General features: G+C 36.9%; 2 protein-coding genes across 7 annotated transcripts in view; one reads left to right on the top strand and one right to left on the bottom strand.

The window, feature by feature from the left end:
* Positions 1-26,041, top strand: part of MACROD2 (mono-ADP ribosylhydrolase 2) — a 1,866,240-nt gene that overhangs the window by 287,815 nt on the left and 1,552,384 nt on the right. The window lies entirely within an intron of this gene.
* Positions 10,550-24,662, bottom strand: FLRT3 (fibronectin leucine rich transmembrane protein 3). 4 transcript variants are annotated; one of them, XM_032461803.1, is made up of 4 exons: positions 24,185-24,661; positions 19,131-19,335; positions 15,202-15,965; positions 10,550-14,155 (listed from the first exon to the last, which is right to left on the bottom strand). In XM_032461803.1, the coding sequence occupies exon 4, from the start codon at positions 14,110-14,112 to the stop codon at positions 12,163-12,165; it is 1,950 nt and encodes a 649-aa protein (XP_032317694.1). In that variant the 5' UTR covers positions 14,113-14,155; positions 15,202-15,965; positions 19,131-19,335; positions 24,185-24,661; the 3' UTR covers positions 10,550-12,162. The 4 variants fall into 4 exon arrangements, with proteins under 4 accessions (XP_032317694.1, XP_006188254.1, XP_006188253.1 ...); XM_006188192.3 differs by lacking the exon at positions 19,131-19,335; XM_006188191.2 differs by lacking the exon at positions 19,131-19,335 and having other exon boundaries at positions 15,759-15,965.

The raw sequence follows: 26,041 nt of genomic DNA, 5'->3' as shown, positions 1-26,041 counted from the left end.
CAGATCCCTCAGTTGTAGAAGTTGCTCATAGCTTAGAACATGTGTTAGTGCATGTGTGGGGTGAGCGTGGGGCTTGGGAGAATCGAAGCTTGTTTCCTTTTATCATTTTCTTGAAAAAAATTCAGACCCAAGTTTTTTGTAATTTTACTAATGAGAGATAAACTATAATATGTTTCTAAAGACTAATATTCAGAAAGGTCAACGAAAAAATGGTTATCTAACCCTTTAAGTTATTTTTGCAGTGAACTTATTATTTGAATATTCTAAAATTATTAGCATTTTTAGCCCATTTGCAACGGCACAGGTGCCGTAAGTAACTGTAAAAGACCTTCTTGAAGAACCAGACCTCCTGATCAAAAGGACCCCTTGTCCCGATACTTTCTGAACTCCTCAGGACAAATGATATCATGTAATTATGTGTATTTTGCCAAGGATGTGATTCTTTTCCATCTGCCACTCTCACTTCCCAAATGATGTTAATTTTTAAGTAGTTTGTTTTCCAATGAACTTCCTTACACTATTTTGTGAATTGTACTGTAATATGTGTTCAATAAATATATACTCAATAAATATTTGGTACTGATATTCAACTAGATATTTGTTGAATAAAAAAAATCATTTTAACATTCCCATTTCCATTATGTAATACTTGTAACGCAATAATTCTGTTCAGTGGGTGTGACTGCTAGATATTCTCAAGTTCTGTGGTTGGGCATTGCTGCAACTAATTCAGGGTTTCCGAACCTGCCTGGCTGTAGGATTCACCTGGGAAGCTGATTATATGCACAGGTTCCAAGGCCGCACCCTAGACCTGCTAGTCACTATCTCCGGGTAATTTGTATCATCAGATAAGTCTGAGAAACCTGACACTGGGAAGTCTGTACTAGGAGGTTGATCAATGTATATCCACATATTGATGTACAGGAAAGATTTATGAGTATGGATTGAATTCATAGCGTTCATTTATTTCGAATGCCAGTCAACTCAAATATCAAAAGAGAAAATTGCTCTGATATGCTCTTTAAATTTCAACTTCCATGAGACTTTGTTGAAGTAATTTTTAAATGATCATATTTGATAAATTTAAAATTACCATTACCATGTACAAAACACTCTTCTGACCATTTTCATGTATTTCTAATTGTTAGTATAATGAATTGAAATAATTTGCCCAGGGCCAAATAAGTGGGCAAACTTGGCTTTGAACCTAAGAAGTCATATTTCAGAATTTTCACAATAAACCCCTGGAAAATATTGACTATAGCCACCAAATACTTACTAATATGCCAGGCACTACTATACTAAGCACTTTATATTCTTTAAATTCATTTACCCCAATCCTATAAAGTCGGGTTAAGAAAGGCAAGTTTAGAGAGATTAAGTAATTTGCCCAGAGTTGCTCTGCTAGTAAGTGGTGGAACCAGTGTGGTTTGAAGCTGGGTTGGCTCAACTCCAAAATTCTGCGCTTTTAACTACTATCCTATATGCAAGAATGATATGTTTGAATATGCTCATATCTTATCATCTCTTCAGTATTTTGTACAAATAGTAGTAGTTTCTGGAGACTTTCTGGAAGGTAATTGTATAACACTTTCATGTCTCCACTAAATAATATCTACACTTAATATCTACATTAAGACACTTCAGGGTCAGCATTAAATTTTAGAAGAGAATCTGTGATATATTATAGAATTCCTTGTCCCAGAAAGATTTTTAAAGAAAAAATTGGTTACTCTGTTATCTGCTATGGATTGGCTGACAGTAGACCGGATTAACTTACTTTAAAGAGATTCTTAAACCTACTTATCTTAATATTAAAGGTAGTATAATTGGTGGATACTTAAGTATTTGTGAACATTGATAAGAAGTTACCCTTAATTTCCTTCATTTGAGCATTAAATATTTCACCCGTGCCTCTTGTCACAAGTAAATGTTTTCCTCTACTTTGAAATGACTTATAAATTTACATTTATGCATTTTTTAAAGATTTAATTTGAACTGATTCTATTTCCCCCTCCTATTTGTCCCCAAATGAAGGTGAAGTGTTCACTGGTTTTAATGGCTCTTATGCTATTTCTTTGTCTGGGACTTCTAAGAAAAGGTGAAGACTTGGAGAACTTGTGAATTTTGTCTGGGGAGGTGAGAAAGTTTAATGTGCTTGTGAACTAGTGCACTTTCTTCTAGGTAATACTATTGCACCGTAATAAATATTGAAATCCAATTTTCACTCTTAGACCTAACCCTTTAAATATATTAGTTAACGTCCAAAGAAAAATTTTCTGAAGAAGCATATTAACTAAATTCCTGTACGTGAAGATCAGCACCTGATAAACTAAGAAATAAGAATGTCCTTTTTAAACGTGTTTATAAAACCAGAGAGTAGGCCTCTCTCTCTGTCTCTCTCTTTTAAAGAGCATGCTAATTTGGATTCACAACTGGAAGGGAATAGTCTGGGTTATGCAATTTGCTGTTGCACGTAAACAGAAGACTATAGCTGCCTGAGACACGTACCTGGCTGTTTACACTCTCTTTCCCAGCAAAAAATGATTCCCGCCAGCAGGGGCTAATTCATCTAACACACTGTCCCTGGTGCTCATACCCTAACCCACTTTGGTAACTCCATGATTTTGTTTTAACAAGTAACTATCTAGATATTTGTTTTTATTACAATACAAATTTGTATTGTGATTTTGGAATACATAAAGAAGACTTTTTATCATTTTAATAACTTAAGATTAGCAAATCTTAAAAAAAAAAAATAATTGTTATTCCTTCCACTTTTTAGCAGTTGTCCTTCTTGAACTTTTACGAGAGGGTGGCAGAATGATGTAATGAGTCCAGTCCTGTGTTGGGGAGAGAAATAAAAGCATACCTTTGTTAGTCTTAGCCCCTATAAAACAGTACAGATTCAGAGGGAAAATAGAAATTGCTGAGAAAGTCTGTTGGTCTTGCTTCCTCACTTTCCACTTTTTGCCACTCTCTGTTCAAGTGTCAGTTCTAGTGTCAGATACCAGGCAAATGTTTCTTCATCTTCAAAGGTGAAAATAAAATTTCCTGGTTATTTACTGAGAGCCAGGTGTGAGTTAAATGCTCAACTTGACATATATAATTTATTCCCGGCAATTAGAGAGACACTATCATTATCCTCTTTTACGAAGGTGAAATGGAGGCTTAGAAAGGTTGGCTAAATTACTCAAGGCCATACTCCAAGTAAGTGGTAGAAACTGGATGCCAACCCAGATTTGTCTAATTCAAAGACAATGCTCTTCACCATCATCTCAAGTATCAATTGTACATAGAATTTTAGAGCATTCTAGTATACATAGTTTTACACACTTGGAGTCAACATGTCCCAGTGAAGAGAGCAACATAGAAAAGACAGGAGATCTGGAGTTAAGATCCTTGCATCCACATTTGGAATTGAGTTGTTTTTTGGAGTTCTAACTCTACCATTTATGCTGTATGATATTGGAGGATTTGCAGAATCTGTTTGAACTTCGGTTTCTTTTGTGAATTGGGAAAGTTAAAGAGATAATGGATGTGGAATACTTAGTAAATGATCTCTGTTAGTTATCATGAAGATGATGATGATACTCTATGTTTGTAGAATCGTTTACAGTTTACAAAGAGCTTTTGCAAAGATTGTCTCAGATGATACTTAGAAGACAACCCTTTGAAGCGCATTCATTCTTTTACTCATTGACCCAACTAATATATTTTTGAGTGTCTGCTAAGTGCCAGGCATTGTTCTATAGGTTGGGGTGATTTAGCAGTGAAACAGCAGGAGGAAAAAAGAGTTCTTAGCCTTCATAGAGTTTGCATTTTAATAAGGGATATGGGTAATAACATATAAAATACTTAGTATATTAGATAATAATAGCAACAAACAAGGTAACATTTAACTGCTATATACTGATGCTGTGAGCCACGTATAGCTCAGTAGTTAGAAACATATTTTGACTCATAGACTAGCTTCGTGTTTTTCCATTAGGGACATTTTAAAAACTGCAAACTAATTATTGTTTAACTACAAACTATTTTTTTTTCAAGTTTTGTGTTGTTTTTAAGCAATGAGGGGGAATAAACAATGAGGGGATTGATTTTTCTATTTAATTGTTTGTACACATCCCCAAAATTTACAAAAGCTCTACTCTTCTAGCTAGCTCTAAGATTTTTTGACGTAATGGCTAAAAGCATGAAATTAAATGTAGATCTCTAATACCTTACATAACTCTGGAAAGTATACCCTGAATAAGGCATTTCAATAGCTCAAAGATTATTTTTAAATAATAGTTAAATAATTATTTGAAAAACCGTTCAATGATGTTGGCATTTCTTTGCCTTTGTAGACTACATAGTAGTGCTCATGAGTTACATGTCTCAAATTTAGCAGCAAGCCTGGGGAAAAACTTCAGTGACCTGGCACTTCCATTCTGGCTCTTAGAAGTCACAGAGGGATCGTGAAAAGGTGTTGTAGTAAACTCAAACATAAAGATTTGTCCGCCAACTCTGAGTTTATATTTATTGAAAGCTGCAAGAAGGACAAGTGTTATTCTCAGGGCAGTTTACAACCATTAGCTATTGAGCACCAAAAGTCATCATTCAGCATCTGGGAGCAGAGGTCTGTTAGACTTGGGAGAAAAAAATCACATTTGCACCATTGAAACATTTTGAGATTTAATCCTGAAAATGTCTTCTAGTTGTTCTCTGTAAAAGGAAGTAATATTTTTTTTTCTGGACTCAAAATTCTTTTTTAAAGTTACTGAAGAAATGTTTCTGCTCACTATTTAAAGAGATCGGGTAAGAGCTCGGGCTCCAGGAGCAGACAGAACCCTTGTTCTACCTCGTACTAACTATGTAACTTTAAGAAGGATTCTGTTATAGCTCAGAAATGCACCTGGCGTGCTTCCCCCTCCCCTCTCACTACCACCATCCTGTCCCCTGGGACCCCTCTTCTCCACACTGTGGCTGGTGACTTTATTACAACAGAAATCTGATTGTCTGATCCCCACACATCATTCTCCTCCACCTCCTCCTCCCTAGAGCCCAGTGGCTTTCTCTTACACTAGAATGAAGTCCAGACTCCTTACCTTGGCCTTGGTCGACGAGACTCTGTAGGAACTGAGCCAGGCCTGCTTCGCTGATCTCACCTCCGTCTTGCTTGCTGAGCCTGAGCCCCCGACACCTTTTTCAATCCCCGAATTCACTGAACTGCTCAGAACACTCTACCTCGTTCTTCACGTGGCTGACTCTTATCCTTTAGGTCCTAGGCTTCCCTCACTGCCTAGTCTGTATAGATTTGTCTGTTATACTCTAATCCACCACATTCTCTTCCGTGGCACCTGTCACAATTTTCTACTTTATATTCATTTGGTTTTTAGTTAATACCTGAATTCCTGCCTCCTCCAACTATAATCTCCATATCTTTTTGGTTCCCTGCTGTATACCCAGACCCAAGCACAGTTACTGAGAAGGGACTCAGTAAATCATTGTAACGTTGAATGAATGAGATATCTTCATGATCTTTCAAAGCATTAATTTGCTCATCTGAAAAATACCAGTAATAATTCCTACCTGTAAAATTATTGTGTGAGTTAAGTGAGATTAAACTATAGAAAACAACACTTGACAAAGTCCTCAACAAATGGCAGTGTCCTCAACAGCGACGTGACCACCAGACACTCAAGAAGCCCACTGCGTGCGTGAGACATTGCTAACGTTTGCAGAACACGTGTTTGAAAGATAGCTTTGTTAGACTTTTGTTTTACCTCATTGTTACTGTTTTATTATTATTAGCATTGGTCCTCATATCTAGGAAGTTAAAATGTGGAATTCCAGCAGTGATTCCATGCTTTTTAATGGAACACTGACATAAATTAGCCTCAGTGTTGTAATGCCACAGTTATCAAAGCCATGATGTACCTTCACAAGGGTAATTACTTTGGGTAGTAATTTCCTAGGCTGTCCCCTGCCACCCACTACAGCCAGCCGGCATTGAAAAAGAACCACTGCTTCTATGTGAGCACATGATCAGTCTGTGAAATCCCATTATCCTCGACCTCCACACCCCTGTGGCTGCCTGCTTCCTTTGGAAGCCTCTTAAAAGAAAAAGAAAACCTTTCAAGACCACCCTAAAGTTTATTTCTACTCTCATTTCACCTGTGTAGTATAAAAATGAGATGGTGAGTAGGAAGTTGGCAGGGTCTGTGATGGGATTTGCTTACCCCTGGATTTCTGTGATACTTGCGGGAAAGCCTGGTAAAAGTTTGCTTGGGTGGGGAGAAATACTTCAGTGTATATTTTGAGATAAAGTTGGATTTAAGTCTGTTTTGATGTTCAAAGAGTAGATAGAGCAAGGTTAATTTGGTTATTCTAGTTCATTTTCTCTCATCTGTTCAGAATGTCTATACTATGTAGAACAGAAGTTTCCACCAACCTCCCATAATCAACATCCCTTTTCACTATGGTCAGCTGTTAGAACCCTTGGTGGGATGCCCTCCTCTGCTCTCCTTTTATGTTTTGTGCCTCTTTCCATCTGAGGGTTTGACCTCCTTTCTGGCCTGTCTCCTAACTGCTTCCACTGGGTCGATTGCAATCCTTTACTTTTGGGTTCCAATTTCCCATGTTAGCATCTGTTCCATCACCTTGAATTAATTGACATCTGTTCTCTGAGGATGGCACCCTCCCTGGTACCTGTTCCATCTCTTACTGTCACTATTTGATGAAACTAGGGGAAGAGAAGGATGTGGAATATAGGTAGGGAGTTTCAATTTTTCTTCCCGTCTCTGAAAAACCTCTTCTTGACTGTGTTTCTGTCACCACTATTCAGAAACTTTGCATTTGAAGTCTTTGTTTTAGTCATCTAATCCCATCATCTTCTCCCTCTTTTTCACCTCTGAGACATTTCTCCATCTTCTTTAGGACTTGTCTTATAAACCTCACTGTTATACCAATCCTTTCCATCTCTCTGAGTGATTCTGTACTCCTTGCTGGTGGCTTTTCCAAAACTGCAGCTTCTCACCACAGCCTTTAACTTCAGTCATCTTAGAGTCACAGCCATGACTTGGACCACACTCTTGTGCATCTCAAGTTTCTCTTCTTTTGTTAACTATCCTCCCTCTCCTCATTGTAGATTCTTAACTCCACACCCCATTTTATTCCTGAGGTCAGTAAATATCCCTTCTAATATTCACTTCCTTTTTATCTATCTTGATCCTGGACATGACTGACCTAGACCCCTTCACCCTCCAAACTTCCTAAAGAGCAATCTTAGTAGTTGTTTCTATTTTCTTTCTCTCTCATTATCCTGTTAATATCACAGAGGCTTTTGCCTCCTTCCTCTGATGACACTGATTCCAAATCCCTCATGGTATCCTCTGTTTTCATATTCACTTTTCTCTTCCAAGTTGCCGTTCCTGACTATGTTTTTGACATCCTCCTTTTTAAAATGTTTCTGGTTTTTTGACTTCATTATCTTTTCTTCTCGTGATGACTTTTCCCCCTTTGTGACTCCTCTGTTTTTGTTTTTTAGCTCCTGTGTTTGTCCTCCTCTTCCCTCCTCTGTCCCTGCAAACAGCAGGTGTTCTCTTTGTCTCTTTTCTCTCTCTCTGCTCCCTTTCTGTTGGCGATCTCATCCACCCTCTCAACTTTAGTATCAATCTGTTAGATATGGAGTCCTTTCCTTGATGCTCAGGATCTGTCCCCAGGCCCTCATTTCCAACTTCCTAATAGACATTTCCAGAGGGATAACATAACAGTTCTTTAAACCAAAGGCGATTATAATTTATCATCTAAATTGGGTCATTATGGAAGGCAAAGAGGAAACTATGAATAATCAGCCAGTGTAAACCTGTACTGTGCATACGGTCACCTATCCAAACTCATTATGTATAAAATATTCTGAAATTTGATTTTCTAATATTTTTCATCGTAATTAATTGCCTCACCAGCATTTTATTTACTTAGGCTGAAAATTATCTTTAATTTTTATTCTTTCCTCAGTGTCCAATTCCTCGGAATTCTACCTTTTCTGTATCTTTTGAGTTACACCTTTTTAAAAAACCCCATTCCACTATTCAGGCCCTAATTTCTTCTTGTCTGGAATATTGCATAGCCATCCAGCTTGTCTTTTTATTCCCAGTTTCTCCTTATTCATCCTTCATGCAGTGTTCTTTATTTCTCCAAACTCTCCCTCAAGTGCGTTGGTTGTTTATACACCTGCTTAACAACCATTGCCAAGGAATATCATGAAGACTCCTCAGCTTGGAATTTAACACACCACAAAGCCTGACATAAAAAGCTTGTCCAGCCTTACATCCTTCACGGACCTTGTGTTTCAGCTGGACTGTTGGCCTTTCTCCAAATACCTCCTAAATCAGTCATCCTCAGCTTCACCAGAAACACCTTTGGAATTAAAAAATATTTATAAGTGCTCAACCTTAACCTGGGAGATTTAAACTTAGTAGGTCTGCATTGAGGCTTAGTTGTCCTAATAAAAAGCCTCCCCAACTGATTCTGACCAAAGCCAGCATGAGAAGCGCTGCTGTTTTCCAGTCTCCATGACTTTCTTCACCATTTTCTCTCCATGGCCAGAATCTGTTTATTTCTCCCTAAATACCTTCTTATATTTCACTACCAGCCTTGGTTTTACCTCCTTCATGAGGTCTTCCTGACCCATCCACATAGATGTAATTATTCCATCTATACTGCAGTCACAGTAAACTTTCATTAGATTATTTGTTTATTCCTTGCAGCCTCTAGACAGCATACTTCTCGAAGGCAAAATTCCTGCTGTTCACAACAAAGAAACCACTCAGCAAAGGGCATTGACTGTTGAGATTTTTTTTGTAGAGAACTTTGAAGTTCTTAAGAAAGTGATTGATAAGCATGAGTTATTTTTTGCTAATTTAACCAAAAACCCAAATGCATAAAGTACAGTAGTTTTAATTCCAACACTATGCTAAATTAAGATTTGTTAATCATTCTAAGTAGGAGAAATGAATTAGAATTTTAAATGCCACTACTGTTTTCAGGAGCAGATGAACTGATATTAAAGTAAATTCAGTGGTGGATTGGTTCCTTTTTTAACACACACACACACCCTGGTTTCAGGTGCTGTAAAGCATGTGGGTCTCTTTGGATTCCTTGTGAGAACTGTCATGTTGGCATGTAGTTGTAAAATGTGCTTTGCTCAGAAACTGTAGTTAGTAAAGCTGAGTTTTTCACTAGTTCCTTTGGCGCAGGGGAATACTTTTAATAAATCGGCCTCACGGAAAGGTAGAGCACAGTGTTGTTTTTAATAGGGAACGAGAGCGTAAGTGCAGTGATTTAATGCAGTTGCAAGTGGCTGCATCCGAAAACAATTTTTGATTTTTGTCAAACATTCAGCAGGGGAGTGATTTTTCCCTCAATTTTTTTTTTTTTGTAGCTTCCCCATTGTATCCTTGTTAAACATAAAAGCTATATATTCAGGATTGAATTTTTTTTCCAGCATTTTTCTTTGTTAGTACCTGATCAGTAAAATTTAGCTTGGTATATATGCATATGTATCTATAATTAATTTATGCCCTTTCAGGTGGAGATTTGTGTTGTTGTTTTATTGAAAGTATATATATATTTTTTCAGCAAAGTATTTGGATTTCACAGCAAACCTCACTCAGTTAAAAGAATACACTTTTACCTTCTCAGGGCTTTATTTGCTTGTATAAAATGTACTTCTGATTTATCCCAGGTAAAATAATTAAAATGCACGTATAAGAACACATAAAATTTTCTGTGCATAAAAGGTACACTAACTGGAAAAGGGTCTTGGCTTTTGGCTTTTTATAAACTCACAGGTTGATAGGGGCTTTATGGAACTATCCAGCCCTTTCCCTGACTTCTGGCAGAATTGTAGCTAAACTACTCAAAACCTCTAGAAGCAAAATCAAACTTCCTGCAGAAAATGTTCCCTCTATTTAATGTTAGTCACATTTTCTTTGCTAAGTTATTCCTAGAAAACAGCTATCCACCTCAACAGGAAGTCAAAAGAGAAAGTATTGCAAGACATTTGAAGATGGCATGTGGATAATGAAAGTGGTTTGACGGGCAGTTGGAGATACTTGTTAGTAGAGTAGCAGAAACAGGATATCCAGCAAACCACTGGGACACACAGCCAACTTTTCTTGACTGTAAGGGTAGTAACTTACATTTTGTGGAATGCTATGCAGTTTCCATGCACATTGTCTCACTTAATCCTCACAACAACCCGATGAGGTGGGTGGTATTAATAGCCCCATTATATAGATAAGGAAACTAAGCTAAGAAGAGTGATTGGTTTTCGCATACCTAGTAAGTGGTAGATCTGAGATTTCAAATCCTCTGATGCCAATTCATACTACCAACAAGCTATTTAAAAATATATTAATTTTTCAACAACCACCTTAAAGCATCAGCCAGGACAATGGCAGCAGTGTCCAAAAGATTGAAAGGTCAATCACTCCTGAAGTTTTCTGTCGATGGCGTGACTATGCAAGATGAGAGTATCCCCAAAGACTCTTAGGATATTCATTTATGCGTGAAACGCTGAACCCTTTAAGTAAAATGATACACAAGCTCAAGATATCACTAGTTTTTTTTATTTGTAGCCAACGTTTATTCTTATGCCTAGAAAAATACAGGGGGGGGGGTGCTTAAGACTACCGTGCTGGGCAATTTGCTACTGTAGTGATAGTAACATAATCCCGAAAAAGCAAGCACTTTTTATTATTTTGTACTTTTTTTGTTTGTTTTATTCAGCAATAAGACCACAATTTTTCATATTTAAGGAAGTATGAAAAATTTGTCGAATTTTAAAAGCTGAATACATGTAGCATTGGATCAAGGCACATACAAGACTGGCCAAAGGGCGTACAATGCACTTTGGTTTTTTGTTGGGGAAAAAGAAAAATCATGGCAACAGAAAAGTGATGTGGTTTTAAACAAGTGATAGCTCACAATTCAGTAGGAAGCTAGAAAGAAATGTTACAAGTTCATTATGTAATATCTGGAAAACTGTGACAGTAACGGGCAGTATTCTTGGTCATTGTGAAAGTAAATTCAGCATTTATGTACACTGTTAAAACATTTCACGTAAACCAGATCTAAATTTGATTTCTAGTATTTTTCTTTTAAATTCTCACTTACTTTAAGTACTACTTTCTCTGCAGTGTTGAGGGGAATTGCTTATGATTATGCTACCTTTTTAATGTGTATAAAGTTTTTTTTTTTGACATTCCTTATGATAAAAACATGAACACTAACAATTGTGTCTTTAGAATTGACTTTTCAAAAATCAGGATGGTATTGGCAAAACCAAAATGCAATTCTGGTATTTGTGTTTATTACGCTATGCAAGACTAAGTTTTCATGTTTTCCTAAATACAAATTCCCTCCTAACTTGGAAGCACACTTCCATAATTGTTTTTGTGAAGTCCTTTATTCTCAGAGCTCTGTTAACAGTGACATTAACAACAGCAGACTTCACACTCCTTTTATGCCAGCAGATGTATTCGGTTCAGAAGTTATGTTTACTTTCTTAAGGATGGCTAATTTGCTTAGAGTAAAAATGGAGTTATGCAGCAAGTTTTATATTGCCCATTACTTCACAGAGTTTGATTTATTAAATACCACTGGAATACAGATTTAATCATTGGAACATTACTTCATAACTATTTTTTGAAATTTAATTTTTCTCATTCAGCCAGTTTTCTTTTTTACATTTTATTAATACCAAAGTGAAAAATGGCCTGTGCTTATACTACAAGGATCTCATGTGAACGCAGTCCTGATTGTTCCACACAGCAAGGAAATTCACTTTCACAGTCAACAAGTCATCTTACTCAGTAGAACACAAAGTAAATGGTTTATAACTTCAATATTTGCAAGGAAAATACAGTACAAATTACTAAAAAATACTAAAATATAGAATTGTGTTCAGGCATCTCCACTACATCAATCGCAGCAGTAACCTGAAATTTGAAACTTTTAATAAAAAGTTCTTAAATATAAATTATATGGCAAATGTACAGTACATTGCTTTTCTCAGTCTCTTTTTCCAGTGTTTTGCAGTAGAACAGGGTTCCTACCATCACCTCCCTTAGGTTTAAAAAAACCGAAACACAGTATGCTGCAGGCCCTCCAGCATCATGAGTGCGAGTGGTCTGAGTCTGGGATCCCGCTGTCTCTGTAGCTTCGGTTACTACTGCTTTCACTGTGATTGTTTTTGTACAGATTCATTCCATTAGGAGGAAATATGGTGTGTATTACAAACTCCTCCTTAGAGATGGGTTCACTGCTTATTGGTAACATCTGAAAAGAAGTCTCCCTGATTTCCAGGATGGAGTTGTCCTTCTTAGTGCCAGCTTCCGCATAGTCATCCTTTCTTCTCCTCCCTTTGCTGTACGCACAGTTCCTTGAGAAGAGTGATCCATTCCGATGGACGTACCAGCACACGAGAGCAAGCAGGGCAATGGTCACCAGGGCCACAGCCCCACCGATGATGGCAGCCAATGGTAAACTGGGGTTTTTGTAAGGTTCTTTCTCTTGCTCTCGATTAAGGGTGGTGGTAGGGTTGTACATTCGAAGGGGTGCCGTTTCAGTCTCAATACAAACAGGAGTTTCATCAAATAGGTAGAGGTTACTGGTTTCCATGGGAACCATGCAGACTCGATAGGGCGAATCAGGCTCCAGGGCTGTGACCAGGTATTCACTGCGTTCTCCTGTTACAATGGTTTCAGTTATAGATCCAAATGCTGGGCTATGGCCCAGCTTGAGCCAGCTGAGCCTTAAAGCAGTCATAGGAAGGACAAGTTTCCAAGAGATATGAATTGTGTCAGAGGTGACAGATTTCACAGTAATTATAATTGTTTTTCTTGCTGGACTCCCTGTGGTTCGCTGGTCCTTAGTGAGTTTGGGGTTCTTAATGTCTGGTTGTTTGGTCACTGGAGCTGGCCACTGTCCTTGAGCAGGATACACTGTGTTGGGTGTCGCAGTGGTTATCTGAATGGTGCTCACAACGGCACTGTCCTTGCAATCAAACAGTTCTGCATTGAGGTCCTTGATAGCCATCCCCCGAACCTTTTCTGGGGCTTGGCACATGAGCCCACGCACGTTGACCTTCACAGGGAGCGACTGTAACCAGTCACGTACCCATTTCATCTTGCACCCACAATACCAGGGGTTGTTGCGAAGAATTAATTGTGTTATATTGTCCAAATCATCAAAGATACCCTGAGGTAAATTACTTAGGTTATTATTGGACATATCAAGTCGATACAGCTGCCGTAGATAAGAGAAAGCATTGGGGGGCACCCGATTGATGTGGTTATCTTGAAGATAAAGCTTCCTCAGGTTTGTGCTGGGAAGATTTACTGGTGCAGCAGTCAGGGAATTCCGTACCAGTGACAGTTCTGTTAAGTTGACTAGGTTGAAAAAAACTTTATCACCTAAACCATGGTTATTCAACAGGTTTCCATCCAAAACCAGGCGTTTTAGGCTAGTGAGACCTTGAAGAGACGGTGATGAGATGGTGGATATACGGTTATCATCCAAGCGGAGCTCCTCTATAGTCCTGGGCAGACCCCAGGGGATTGTGCTAAGATGATTACGGGACAGGAAAAGCAGTCGGAGATAGTTACTGTCCCGGAATGCTCCCTCTTCAATGCTCACTGCTGAGACGGAGTTATCGTCTAGATGTAACTCTTCCAGATAGGGAATTTTCGAAAGTGAATCGTAAGTGATAGTCCTTATATTATTTTCTTGCAAATGTAATTCTTTTACGTACTTTGGTAGGTTGGTAGGAAATTCATCTAAACTGTTGTGATATAGGTATATTCTTTCTACTTTCAGCAAGTTTTTCAAATCTGAAGGAATCCCAGCATTATTTATTTGGTTGTTCTGAAGGTAGAGAGTTGTAGCATCCTCTGGTATCCCTGTTGGAATGGATGTCAGATAGCGATCGTTACAGTAAATGAAACCGGCATCGCAGCGGCACACAGACGGGCAGGATTTGGCCATAACTGATAGAGGTGCCACCTGAAGGAACAGCCCAATTTTAGTTGCGATGAGAAAGATGCTCCAGGCTGGGCTGATCATGGTCAGCGGTGTTGAGGTCTTTATACAAGGTAGCTTCAGAGCCCTGAAATGGAGTGAGTGAGAAAAAAAGACACACGACAGTCAGGCCCGCATACTTAAAATGATACTCAAAATAGATGTGGAAACGAAAACATCTATTATCACTTTTATTATTTAGGGTTTGCTCTTCTTTTTTGGCATGTTTAGGATTTATTGCTAGCTGACAATGAGCACAATCATATAATCTTTTTACTGCTAATGTTTCTGGTATTAAGAAGTATTATATCTCCAAAAAGCAAAAGAGAAACAAAAAAGAAAAGAAAAGAAGTATTATGTCCTGAATCTATTTGACTTTGAAATGTTAAATATAATTAAAGTTTTATTGAATATTCTAAAGCATTCTCATAATACTTTATATCATTTTGTAGCCAGTCACTGACCAAGCTAATTTTTAATTTTTTCTTAATATTCATCATGATTTCACACATAGGAATATTTGTTTTACTTAAAGATAATAATGTTACTGTTCTTAAAAACCAAAAATTTTTATCTATTTTTTATTAGGTAGACTGTACAGGTGTAGAAATACATAGTAAAGAAAATCTATTCTCTTACTCTTCAGGAATAGTTACCTCTTGAGATCCTGAATCCCAGTAAAGCTAATCATCTGCTTTAATTATTGATGTTATTTCTTTTTCTTTGATTATTGATATTAAACATTATTAGGTATTTCTAGCAAGAAAATCAGACAGAATCTTTTTCATTTACTTTAAGGAAGGAAAGACATAGTTAATACACCTAGCTAATCTAAGTGGAAAATTCCATTTCATGTTAAACTAGCTCTTTTTTTTTTCCCGTTTTATGTTTTGTACTACATGGTTTAATGGCTTTATGTACATTTTTCATTATATTCTACCTCATAGCATGTTTTCACAATGCATTTATCTTTCTTCAAGTTCTAATCTAAAACATTATTCAACTTTCTCCATGGCTGCAGAATTATGGATTTATGCTGATCTATTGTGTAATATAATTTCTTCTGCACTTTAGGTGTTAATTAGCCTTTATAATTTCAGGCATGAAAATAGAAGACTTTAATATTTTTCCTACCTTATTGAACGATGTGAGTAAATTTTGCGTGAGTGAAAATCCAATGCGCATATGTTATTTTCCTGGTGAGGGACTGGGACTTATAAACTCTTGTTTAGTCCTTGGAAATGTTCTTCACTGTTTATTCAAGTAATCCTATGCCGCACACACCTCCAGATCAGGCTTGCTGTTGTCAGTGAACATTCCAGCTGTGGTTCAGCATGGTGGGCAAGCTCATTAAAGTGGGGACCAGAAACAATTCAGTTTCCTGTTACTGTGTAGAACACATGGCTTCCTATGGGTTTTTTTTTTTTTTCTCTTTCTTATAGAGTTTCTGTGTGAAGGTTCCTTTTGTGTAGCTTAATTCCCTTAGTGGAAATTGCTCTCTTTGAAATTCTTATTGGCTCTTCTGTGCAATGTGGTCAGAGATAGTAACTTCAGATCCTCATGAAGAAAGCCATTCATGACGCTAAGGTATAGTAATAGATTTTTCAGGCAGTTACCCCCCACCTTTATTCCCATCCAGGATTATCCAAGTATAAACTCTGTACAGTAGCTACATCCTGAGGTATGATTACCTGCTGTGAAATAGCTATTTCCAGGTTTTGCTTCTTGCTGCTTTCTCAAAATATCTGGTGCAGTCACGTTATGCAAGAAACAGGTATTCTTTTTTAAGAGGTAAAGAAAACTTAATTCAAATATTCTTCATGGAAAAAGACAAAAGGAAGGATACTAGATTTCCTTTATACTTCTGTTCCTTGAAATACACTGGGTCTGAGCATCTCCTGTGAAAGTAAAAGGTTTTAATGAACTATTAACAATAAACTTTAACATCTTAGACAAATTTCCTAGAGATTTAACTTCAGTTATTTCTTTAAGCAACACATCTTTCATCATAGTTTGGTGAAAAGGGATAAAAGGACCTCTTTGTTTTTACTTCCTATTTTACTATATAAATAAAGTAGGAGCTGAAGATGAGATTGTCCCCAAACAGATCATTTCAATTGTTAACCTGTTGTTAGTGTCACTTTAAACTAAACACAGGAGCAAAGCTTCATTCAAGAGGCAGTAAGCCCCTTCCATGGCTTTTGAATTCAGGTCAGGCCAATCTCTAGAAGTTCACTTTTAAATCTTAGATATAAAATGATAAAATGTTTAAAAAGAAGAAAACAAGTACATGTCAAAGAGGTGAGCAAAGACATAGCAAGGATTTTTGACAGAAATGCCATGGTAACTTTTTAGACGTTTCTGAACATAGTTTTTACAAAGTCATACAATCTATGATTTAAAGAGTTGAAAAGAGTTTGCTTTAGAAGCTTTTCTTTTGATTTGCTCAGTGCCCTGTTTGATTCTTCCTGCAGGCCTCAATTTTCCCAATTGCAGAATGTAGACACTATGACCTTCCTCCTTAAAGGCGTTTCTAGGGACTAATTGATGATGTTGAAACTTTAGATATTCAGGTATTTTAGGCCAAAAGGCAGCACAGAAGTTCAAGTTATAATTATTTTTTCAGGGGAATACAATTTTAATTTTCTTTGAGCAAACGGAACTTGAGAAATCTGTATTTGGAACAGAAAGGATGCTATTTCTGTCTTTGTAATGACCATTAGGAAAGCTATCAAAACCTGGCAAGGCATTTCTTTCTAGGTTCACACATGGACATGCCAATTTCCAGTAAGTGTATTTTTCACTTCTGAAAGAAGCCTTAAGGCTTGACCAGAGAGACTCGTGACTTTAAGGATGACTGCTTTTCTATTATCCTAATGTGTGTGAAGATTTTTGGGGGTCGACAGGGGAAGTGGGTAGGATTAGAATCTGTTATGCAACGGTACCTACTCGGGGGGGTTTCTATACAAATAGGGTCCATTAGGGCATCTTGCAAATATTTGACCCTGAAAGTAGGAGCAGTTTGCTTCTCCCCCAGTAATTACCCAGCATCCAACAAGGAGAGCATCTGTTCCAGAAATCAAACAGGACTGAAAGTGAATGTTAAATAAGGCCAAAATTTGTGTTTCTGGCTCTCGTTGAAAATTCAGTTGTTTTTAGTTTGGCACCCGATATCAACACTATCATAGACTGATTAACAGAAGGAAATTTAAGAAAAAAATTACAGATGCATTTTATTTATTATTTAGGCAACTTGAAACAAAAATAGCAGTTAGCAGATGGATAAAGTAGTCTCTAGTGGATGCTGCAAAGTGCCCACAGAGGAGAGTTTAAGTGATTTATTGTTTAATGTGAGGTTTCACAGTGATGCCTTTAGGGCCTTGCTCATTATTGTTGAATTTCAACGGAGTAGTTTCTTGAAAACTATTGCTGTCTTGGTATGTGAAGATAGAAAACCAAGCTGTGAAATGATAATTACAACGTTACTTTAAAAAGTGTCTGCTGTAAATGTTTTCTAAGCTTGAAAACTATTCAACATATAAAACAATTTGGTAAATTTAAGAAATAATTTTAAAGTAATTTAGAAAATGATTACTTTTGTGAAATTGCATAAAAAATGAATTAAAAACCATTATAAAAAAAAACACAGGTGAGAACCTGCTTTAATGGTGCAAATACCCAGGCGTTTCTCATACTCCAGGACACAATCTAAGTTGAGAAGATGAATCTGATGAATGGGGATTTAAAAATTGTTGCTTGTTGCCCAAGTCACATCAGCCTAGAGTGTGTGAGGAGACAGTCATAATGACGACCACAGATAAAGCCTGTATCTGAACCATGAATATTTTACCAAATCAAGGTCCAGGAATATGTATTGATTTTCACATTTTTAACCCAAAGGAAAAATATTCTGAATTGGTGTGGAAAGAAAGAAGATTAATTTGTTTATTTTCCTTGTTTTACATTTGTGAAACTGCTCCCTCTGCTCTCTTGGATATGCAAACTCACACTGCCACAAATACAATAGTGGTAATAATATGGGATTAACGGAAAGCCTGAAATCTCATTAAATTCTTGGAAAATAACATTCTTTTCTCCCCAGATTGCATTAAAACAAAAGGCAAAAATATAAAGTGGGCTTCTCTGGAGAGAAGGATACTCTTTCAGAGATGAGGATTCCCTCCAGAGTCCCCCTCCCTTACTTGAGCTCAGACAGTTCAGTGCATGTTTGACTGTGTTTTCTATCTTACATTTTGTGTCTTTTCCTGCCCTTTTATATTTAAAAACGATGGTGCTAAAGAGTTTTCTTTTGTTTTCTTTCCTTTTGCATATCAGAGGCTGTAATGATTTCTCGATCTAACATAAGCGATCTTGCCCTGTGCTTAGACTTCCCTCTTTCTGAGCTGGCTCCACATCTTCCCGCACATAGAGACATTGTAGTTGGATGTGACTGATGAAAAGAAAAATGACCCCCACTGGCATGGACACTGTGGCCAGGTTTCCACAACATCGACTTCAGAGCCTTTATGTCTGCATAGGCTTGAAAGAGGCCATTACTTCTGAACAAAAAGGAATCGATCTTTTAGAAAGATATTGTTAATGGGGTAACTTGGGGGAAAACATAAATGGAGCCCTGGTTACTTAAAGGAATGTTTAAAACATTTTTAAAATTGAATCTTTACTTAACTATATAGCATTTAGAACTATAGCAGAAAGAAAAACAATCACTTCACTGGTAAATCACATTTTTAATAGGGATCTTTCTATTCAGTTTCTTTTCATACATAAAAATTATGGATTTTCTAATGCATTTGTAATGTAATCATCATGTCTGTGAAAAGCCTCCAGTTTATTTCCATGGTACACTAAAAGAAAGTAGGTAAATAGATAAGAGTGCTATCATTTTGAGATATTTTAAGAAAACTAATATAATTTAAGAAGTTATATCTGAATAATAAAAGTTCAGAAATTCACGTTTGTAGAATTCCTCCTCTGCTACTACAATACTTTGGAAATGGGAATGTTTGAGATGAGAAGGTATTTCCCATGTTTTGATCACTTACATTAAGATTCTGGTATTTGTTGATAGTGCTGACTTCCTAAATTCTTCATCGGCTACCTTTGATTTAAATTGATTTTGATTTGAAACCATTTCTCCTTTGAAGAGAAACATTAAATTGAGTCTAGAGTGTTGAGGTTTTGGTTTCTTTTTAATGGTTTCCTCACATCATGGCCTCTTACTGCTGGGAACTTGTCAGTATCTTCCACCTAAAGGAGAATGGCATTTAGAACTTTTAATCGAAGTTAAGTAATATTTTGAGTAAAATCTTTAGATTGAAGAAAACACATGGTTACTCAAATTGATCCAAGTCTGTGAATATTTCTAGGTAAATGGGGATTTATAAACCATCATTTAGAGTATTAGGAAGGTAATTTATTTATGAAGGCTTAAATTGCTGCTAGAAAGCATAGCACACTCAACCTGTGAAGGCCAAGTCTTTGTAACGACAAATGATAGTTCAAACAAACTATGTGTATGGTTAAACTGAAAAACTGGAGGACGTCAGGCTAGTTAATAGTGACAGCCAAATGCTTTCTAAGCAGCCTGTCTGGTAGTTAAATTTTCCACGATCATCAGATTTCAGGGAAGTTCCAATTCTTTTGTTTAATGCCAGGCAAGCAGAAGGACCTCTAACTCTCCTCTTGAGAGTGATGAAGTCTGAAGGGTTTGCTGAGAGGCCGAGAAGCAAGTGTGCCTTTTCTCACTTGGTTTTATCCAGACTGTATTCTAGCCTGAGGAAGGTTTGTTTCATTTATGCAAATAGAGGATGAAAGTTCCAAAGCAAAGGATTTTTACTTTCTTCTTTCGTGTTACTGGTTCTTTTCCCCAGTAGGTTTCTGATAAATGAATCTAATCCTGCTTCATTTATTTTGACTTGTAAAGTTAAATCGAGCATCTTTAAAACAAAAACACAAACTGGGATGTTATCTTTCATCATAGTAAATGCTGTTTCCTTTTATGATATCAAGCCAGAATAAATGAATTAGAGAACCATGGCTTGTAAGCATGAATAAGATATTAATTTAGAGGTTGGTAAAGGTGAGCACTGGAGAGCTTGGGGCAGGGAACAAGCTTTAGGTTTGCATTGACTTTTGAGCAACTGCAATTAAAACTATGCTTATCTTTGTTAAACTGCAAACATTTTCCCACTGCAAACTTGAAGTTCCTTTTTCAGTGTTGTGAGTACATTTTGGTTGATACACTTTAAATGTCCAATATTCAAGTTTCCATACTCAATTACAACAAATATCTGGGTCTACTGTGTGCCAAGCCCTGTGCTGCTGATGAGAACATCCAGAATCATAAAACACCTTGTTTTTTTTTTTCCATGTCAGAGTTGGGTATCGTTGATTTAAACTTAATGAAGAGGAAGAAAATCAACAACACATAAACGGGTCAATCCACAGTCCAGTGGCACACTTTAAAAATGCTGTTTAACCAAATGTGGTCTGTGGGTTTTCTTTTCAAAGTTGCCACGGTAACTTGTGCACGTGAAAAGTGAAGGAATAAAGAACAAAAGCTGTCATTGTCTCATCAAAGGAGAGCAATTTCTCCTTTCTCTCACTTAAGCAGACTAATACCTGGAGAGAGCTTTCTATACATTCCTGACACTTCATTTGGGGGCTAGTAAAGAGATTATGCATATTTGTAAAACAAATGCAACTTCGGTTGTTGCTTAAATTACATTTCATTATTTTTTTAACTTAAAATCTGTTTTCTCTGGCATTTTTGTCAATAGATAAATAAAAAGTCCCGAAACGTGCTCTCCTGTGCAATATAAACATGGCTTTCAAACTGTTTTTAGTGTGATGTGCTACCAGATTTAGTGATGCTGATCTGTATTCTGAAACTGGAAAATGCTTTCTAAAATGCATGTTCCTATTTTGGTTCTTAAGAGAAAGAAGGCTTTTTCCAGGAGACATTTATTTACAAAGTATCTCTTTGTTGGAAATCTGTTTGTTGACTTGTGATAAGTTTTGAAATAGTGAAATGTTAGAAAGAGTCAAGGAAACAGCCCTTTTCATGCTCTGAAGAGAAAAATGCAGTTTTGAGAATTCATATTGCTGAGGGATTTACTGTAGAGTTTTTGCCCGCTGGGGGGTGGTACACTCTACCAGAACACGGCTTTCAGAAGCCACAAGTCAGATGTTGGCTGCTGCCGGCCAGTTTTCCTCTGGTTTAATTACAACAAAGCCTCCCGTTGAGAAGAACAGTGAAGGCCTCTGGGGCAAAAGGTGGGGGTGGGAGGGAAGGGGGAGTGAGGGAGAAAGGAGGGAAGAAATTACAGCCTTTGAAAAATTTCCTGAATCTCCTTTCCCTCGTTGACTTCCTTTCTGGTGGTCTTCATTTGACTTTCAACAATTATTTATAATGCTATTTAAATAAACTGATTGAATGAAAGAATATTGAAGGGGGTTAATTTAGAATTTTTCAGTTAGCTCCGGATCTTGGCATTAAACCCATTCTTTGTGATGTAGCCCACCCACCTTAAAAATAGGGGGAAAAGTTAAGATCCACTGAAATGGCAGTTTTAAACCAAATTTTTTTAATGACCAGATTTAATATTAGTGTGAACACAGGCATATCAAGAATAAAAGCAGAAAGATGAAACATACATATAAAAGTAATATAAGGCAAATTCTCAGTTACTGATTTTTGTAGGGTTTAAAACTGTTTAAAATAATCCAGAAAGAGGAGGAAGCCTTAGGGTGTGTGGCCAAGAAAAGCACAGACAAATCTCTCCGCAGTGCACTTGCATGTTTAAAGCTGATAATTGTATTTTTTCATCTGGAGACACTGAGTGTTCATTAGGGTCTTGTGTCCCTAGGCAGGAGATGCTGAACATAATTGGAGTTTCTATTTGATTGGGCAATATAGTCTAGAGAAGAAACTGGGGTAAAGATAATTAATAGCTTGCTAACAAAGTCTGACAGCCACAAGATTTCAACCAAATTTATTTCACACCGCTTCATTTAGCTCTGAAAAAGTTTTGATAGAATTGGAGGCTCTTTAATTAACACTTGAAAGCAAAAGAAACATACCTTCTATTTTACAGCCACATTCAGTTATGACAAATTTTCTTACTGTTTTTCTTCTTTTCATAAAAACTTTATTTGCTGCCCAATTATATATTTCACAAATGTTAATGTTTAGGAAGTGTTTAATTGGGCATTTTAAACCTAACGATGGCTGATTTAAAATGGGGAGGGGGGGATGAAGAGCACAATTAATAACCGATGGTTAGTATTATACAGGATCATAGTATTAATGAATTCATTATGTTTATTCATTCAGTATCTTTGCTGATCCTTGGACTTGATATATTTTTGGCAGTGCTCTATTTAAAAAAATTAGATGTGATTTTCCTACTTAAATACATGCAATGGTGTTTTTGTAATGCTGCTTTTTATTTCAGGCTAATAAATGTGTGTATGTATTTGTGTATGTATGTGTGTATGTGTTGTGGATATGTATACTATCTCTGAAAACTAAGTGGCATCTCTCTTATTTATTCTTATAGATTAATCCTTATAGGTTAAAACCTGGCATATTATTATTAATATTGGTAGTAGCAGTAATATTAATATCTTGTGATACTTTTAAAAGATTTATTTCTTTCTTTACTCATTTCAAAAGAAATGAGTATCACTCATCTGTCACTTTGGGGCAGGCATAAGTGGTCCTATCTGAAAGCAGACTAATTCATTCGTTGGTATTTATGCTGGTCAGGATATTCCTGTGCAGTCGGGGATAAATGAAAGGCATCGCTACAGCTACAGCACTTTCTGGTGCCTTTATTCATGTTGTAGCCTGCTAATGAAATAACATATGTGTGCATTTTAGAGCAGATAGATTTATTAAGAAAATTGAAAATAGCTTATTGACAAAACCATTAGAGAATTTGATTCTATAACTGGCAAATATCAAGGCTTTTTTTTTTCTTTTTAACTCTCAACAAATAAATTAAGTAAAAATCAAACCCTCAGATGTTGAGAAAATATAGGCCTGTTGCACTCTTTACCTCCATGCAACCATTTTGTTTCAGACCTAATTCACTGAAAAAAATTTTTTTTTGAGAAGATACATTTAACTACTTTTTGAAAGCTTTGTTGTAGAAAAGTATTTCCATATGAGATTTTCTTGTTATAAGTTGCGAGTGACTGGATGCTCTGCAACCCCACTTGATGAAGGCTCTACTCATTTTTTCACCCCCCTGCCACCCCAAAATCCCTGCACAAATCAGGCGTAGCTTCCAGGCTGAGCTTTGTTAGTTTTTCTGAGGAGACTTGGCCAATTACTATGCTAGTCACATACGACATTTGCCCAAGCAATGGATTTTGGCATTCTGCTGGAGAGGGGATATGGTTTGTAAGAGAGTCTCCCCCTCCTCTGAGTTGCATTGCACTAGTTGAGATTTGCAAGCCTGAGATTCTGGAAGCAGCTCTGGCCGGATCGCAGTGCAAGCTTTAAAATCTAGGTGTAGCTGTTAATCCTTCCAGAGGCACAGAAGTCTCCGGGAGAAGCTCGGCTAGCTGTGAGCAAGATGTATGCTTTTCATGTACTGCGCACTCATGGGCTGAGGGGTTATTGATTTTCTTTCACAGTTGTAAAAACAGCAATTGGTGATCATACCACACGTACAGTACACACCAAGTTAGCAAGACCTTTCGCTTTCCTCTCTGTGGAAAAAAAAATCTGTCTGTATTCTTTAATATTTAACATTTAACTTTCCAACTTAATGTTTTCCATAAGGCTCTTTTCAGATAGCAACTACATGAGACAGAAAATAGCCAATTATTATTAGGTGGTTTTGGGGTTTTTTTTTTTTTTTTTTTTTTTTGGTAAATGAAAGAAAGGTTTTAAGAAACTTCTGGCATTTGGCTATAGCAGTCAATTTTTTCCTTGCTGGCTTGCACGCACATACATTGCTTGTGCTGGTGACAGAGCAAACATTCGTATTTGGATGCCTCGTGATACCAAGTCACTTCTTTCTAGAGAGTACAACCAAGCAAACTTTCTGGGACAAGCATAAGGAAAAACAGGGGAAACACTTACCAGGAAGACGAGTAAAAGCAATCCCATATATACTGCCGTTAGAGCTGTAATTCCACTGCCTGTGAACCGGAGTGAGAACCCTCCCCCTCTCCCCAGCTCGGCGTTCAGTCCACACAAAGCCAGCGGCAGCTGCAGGCTGAGCTGGTCCTGTTCCGATCGCTCCTACACTGAGGAGCGAGTGAGGGACAGCACTCCAGTTTCCTGCACAGCCCACCTCCAAGTCTGAAGTTAAAGCTTCACCTCGCAGTGGTTGAAGAAGGGGGTGATGTCATAGATGGGCAGGACTTAGCCGAGCTCTTGTTCAGTGAGGTAACTGGATAATCGGTAGATGAGCTTTGCAAACGCTAGAGGGAGTGCGAGCAGCCGAGATGAGCGCTCGGCCTGCCGAAGCTAGGATGCCATTCGGTTTGCCGGCTGCCCTTTTGGTGTTGCAACATTTTCTGAAGTTTACTACAACAGGGTGGAGGTAGCAAGCTTATAAAAAAAAAATCCAAGAATATTAGAAGGATATTTATAAGATTACAATAGAAAAACACAGGTTCTTTTTATTTTTAAGCCATCTGCATTAAAAAGAAGTTAAGCAAAATCATATTATTTTCATTTTTGACTCGTTACAATGTTATAATTGTGAAGGCTGGTAATCCCAACAGTGACTGTTTATTTGACAAATGAATAGAAAGCAACTTCAAATAAATAACTGATTATTTAAGAAGGAGAACAGGAATGCAAAAAGGTGGTAAAAAGAGAAGTAACCAGTTCTTTTTCCTGGAGGTAATGAGTAAGTTATTGTTTTATATATATATATATATATATATATATATATATATATATATATATATATATATATAAATGAAATTATTTTCATAGCCTCCAATTATGTGTCCTTCTTTAGAATCTAGTAGGTATTAGATTTTTCATATATAGGGGAACCTCCCTAAAATAAAAAGATTTTGAAAATTAAATAGAATATTTTCCTTCCTGATATGTTTTTGCTGCTCTGAACATGAATTAAGATACAAACATCTTAGGAAGAAAGAAACCTTTCACAGGTAGTTTTGCTTGTGTTTAAATTGCTTTAATTTAGGTACATGAATAAATACTGGACAATGCAAGACGTACTATAAATGTCTATGTCTAATTAGGAGAATTATCGACTTTTATTTTCAATTATGATTTTAAAAGACTGGTTTCTGCTATTTGGTCACCAATTGCTTTGGGCTCATAAGTTTGCCATTAAGTGTGTTTCACTTTTTTATGTTGCTAGGAAGAATTCTACTTTTATATTTACCTGGAGGGCAATTTCCTTGAACTAATATTATTTGTTTTATTCTTAAGGTTCACAACATTCTCCTATGTGCTTTTTAAAGTTTCTATGAGTGTTTGTTTCTGAAGGAAGCCATCTAATTGTCTTTCCCAGGAGGATTTGATTATGGTCTCTTCATTAGCTTCATTTAGTTTATCTATTTACATGCTTCTTTGATAGCAGCTTGACCTTCCGAGTTCCTCTCCAAGAATGAGTGATATCCAAGTAGAAGGTGAACCCTTGATAAGCAGTATATTGACCTCTATTGTTCTATGATTGCAGTTGTACTGGCCCCTAAGGCAGACCCATTAAATACAGGAATTTTAGAATTCTAATGTCTGTTGAAAAGCCAGTTTCTTAGAAATGTTAGGTAGCAGAAGTTGGACTGAGATGCAGCTGCTGAATTTTTGGAGGAAAGGAAGGTGGGGATAACAGATAATCTCTCAGTAAAGGTTGGATTATTTTCTGTTACTACAAAATAAACACATGGATTAAATTATTTTATGAAATAATTCTTTCTAGAAGCTATTTTCAATTGGGAGTTGATTACATTT

Source organism: Camelus ferus, chromosome 19, assembly GCF_009834535.1.
Source record: "Camelus ferus isolate YT-003-E chromosome 19, BCGSAC_Cfer_1.0, whole genome shotgun sequence".
NCBI classification, from domain to species: Eukaryota; Metazoa; Chordata; class Mammalia; order Artiodactyla; family Camelidae; genus Camelus; species Camelus ferus.
The sequence above is the reverse complement of the archived record's forward strand: the minus strand, read 5'-3'. Positions and strand labels throughout refer to the sequence as shown.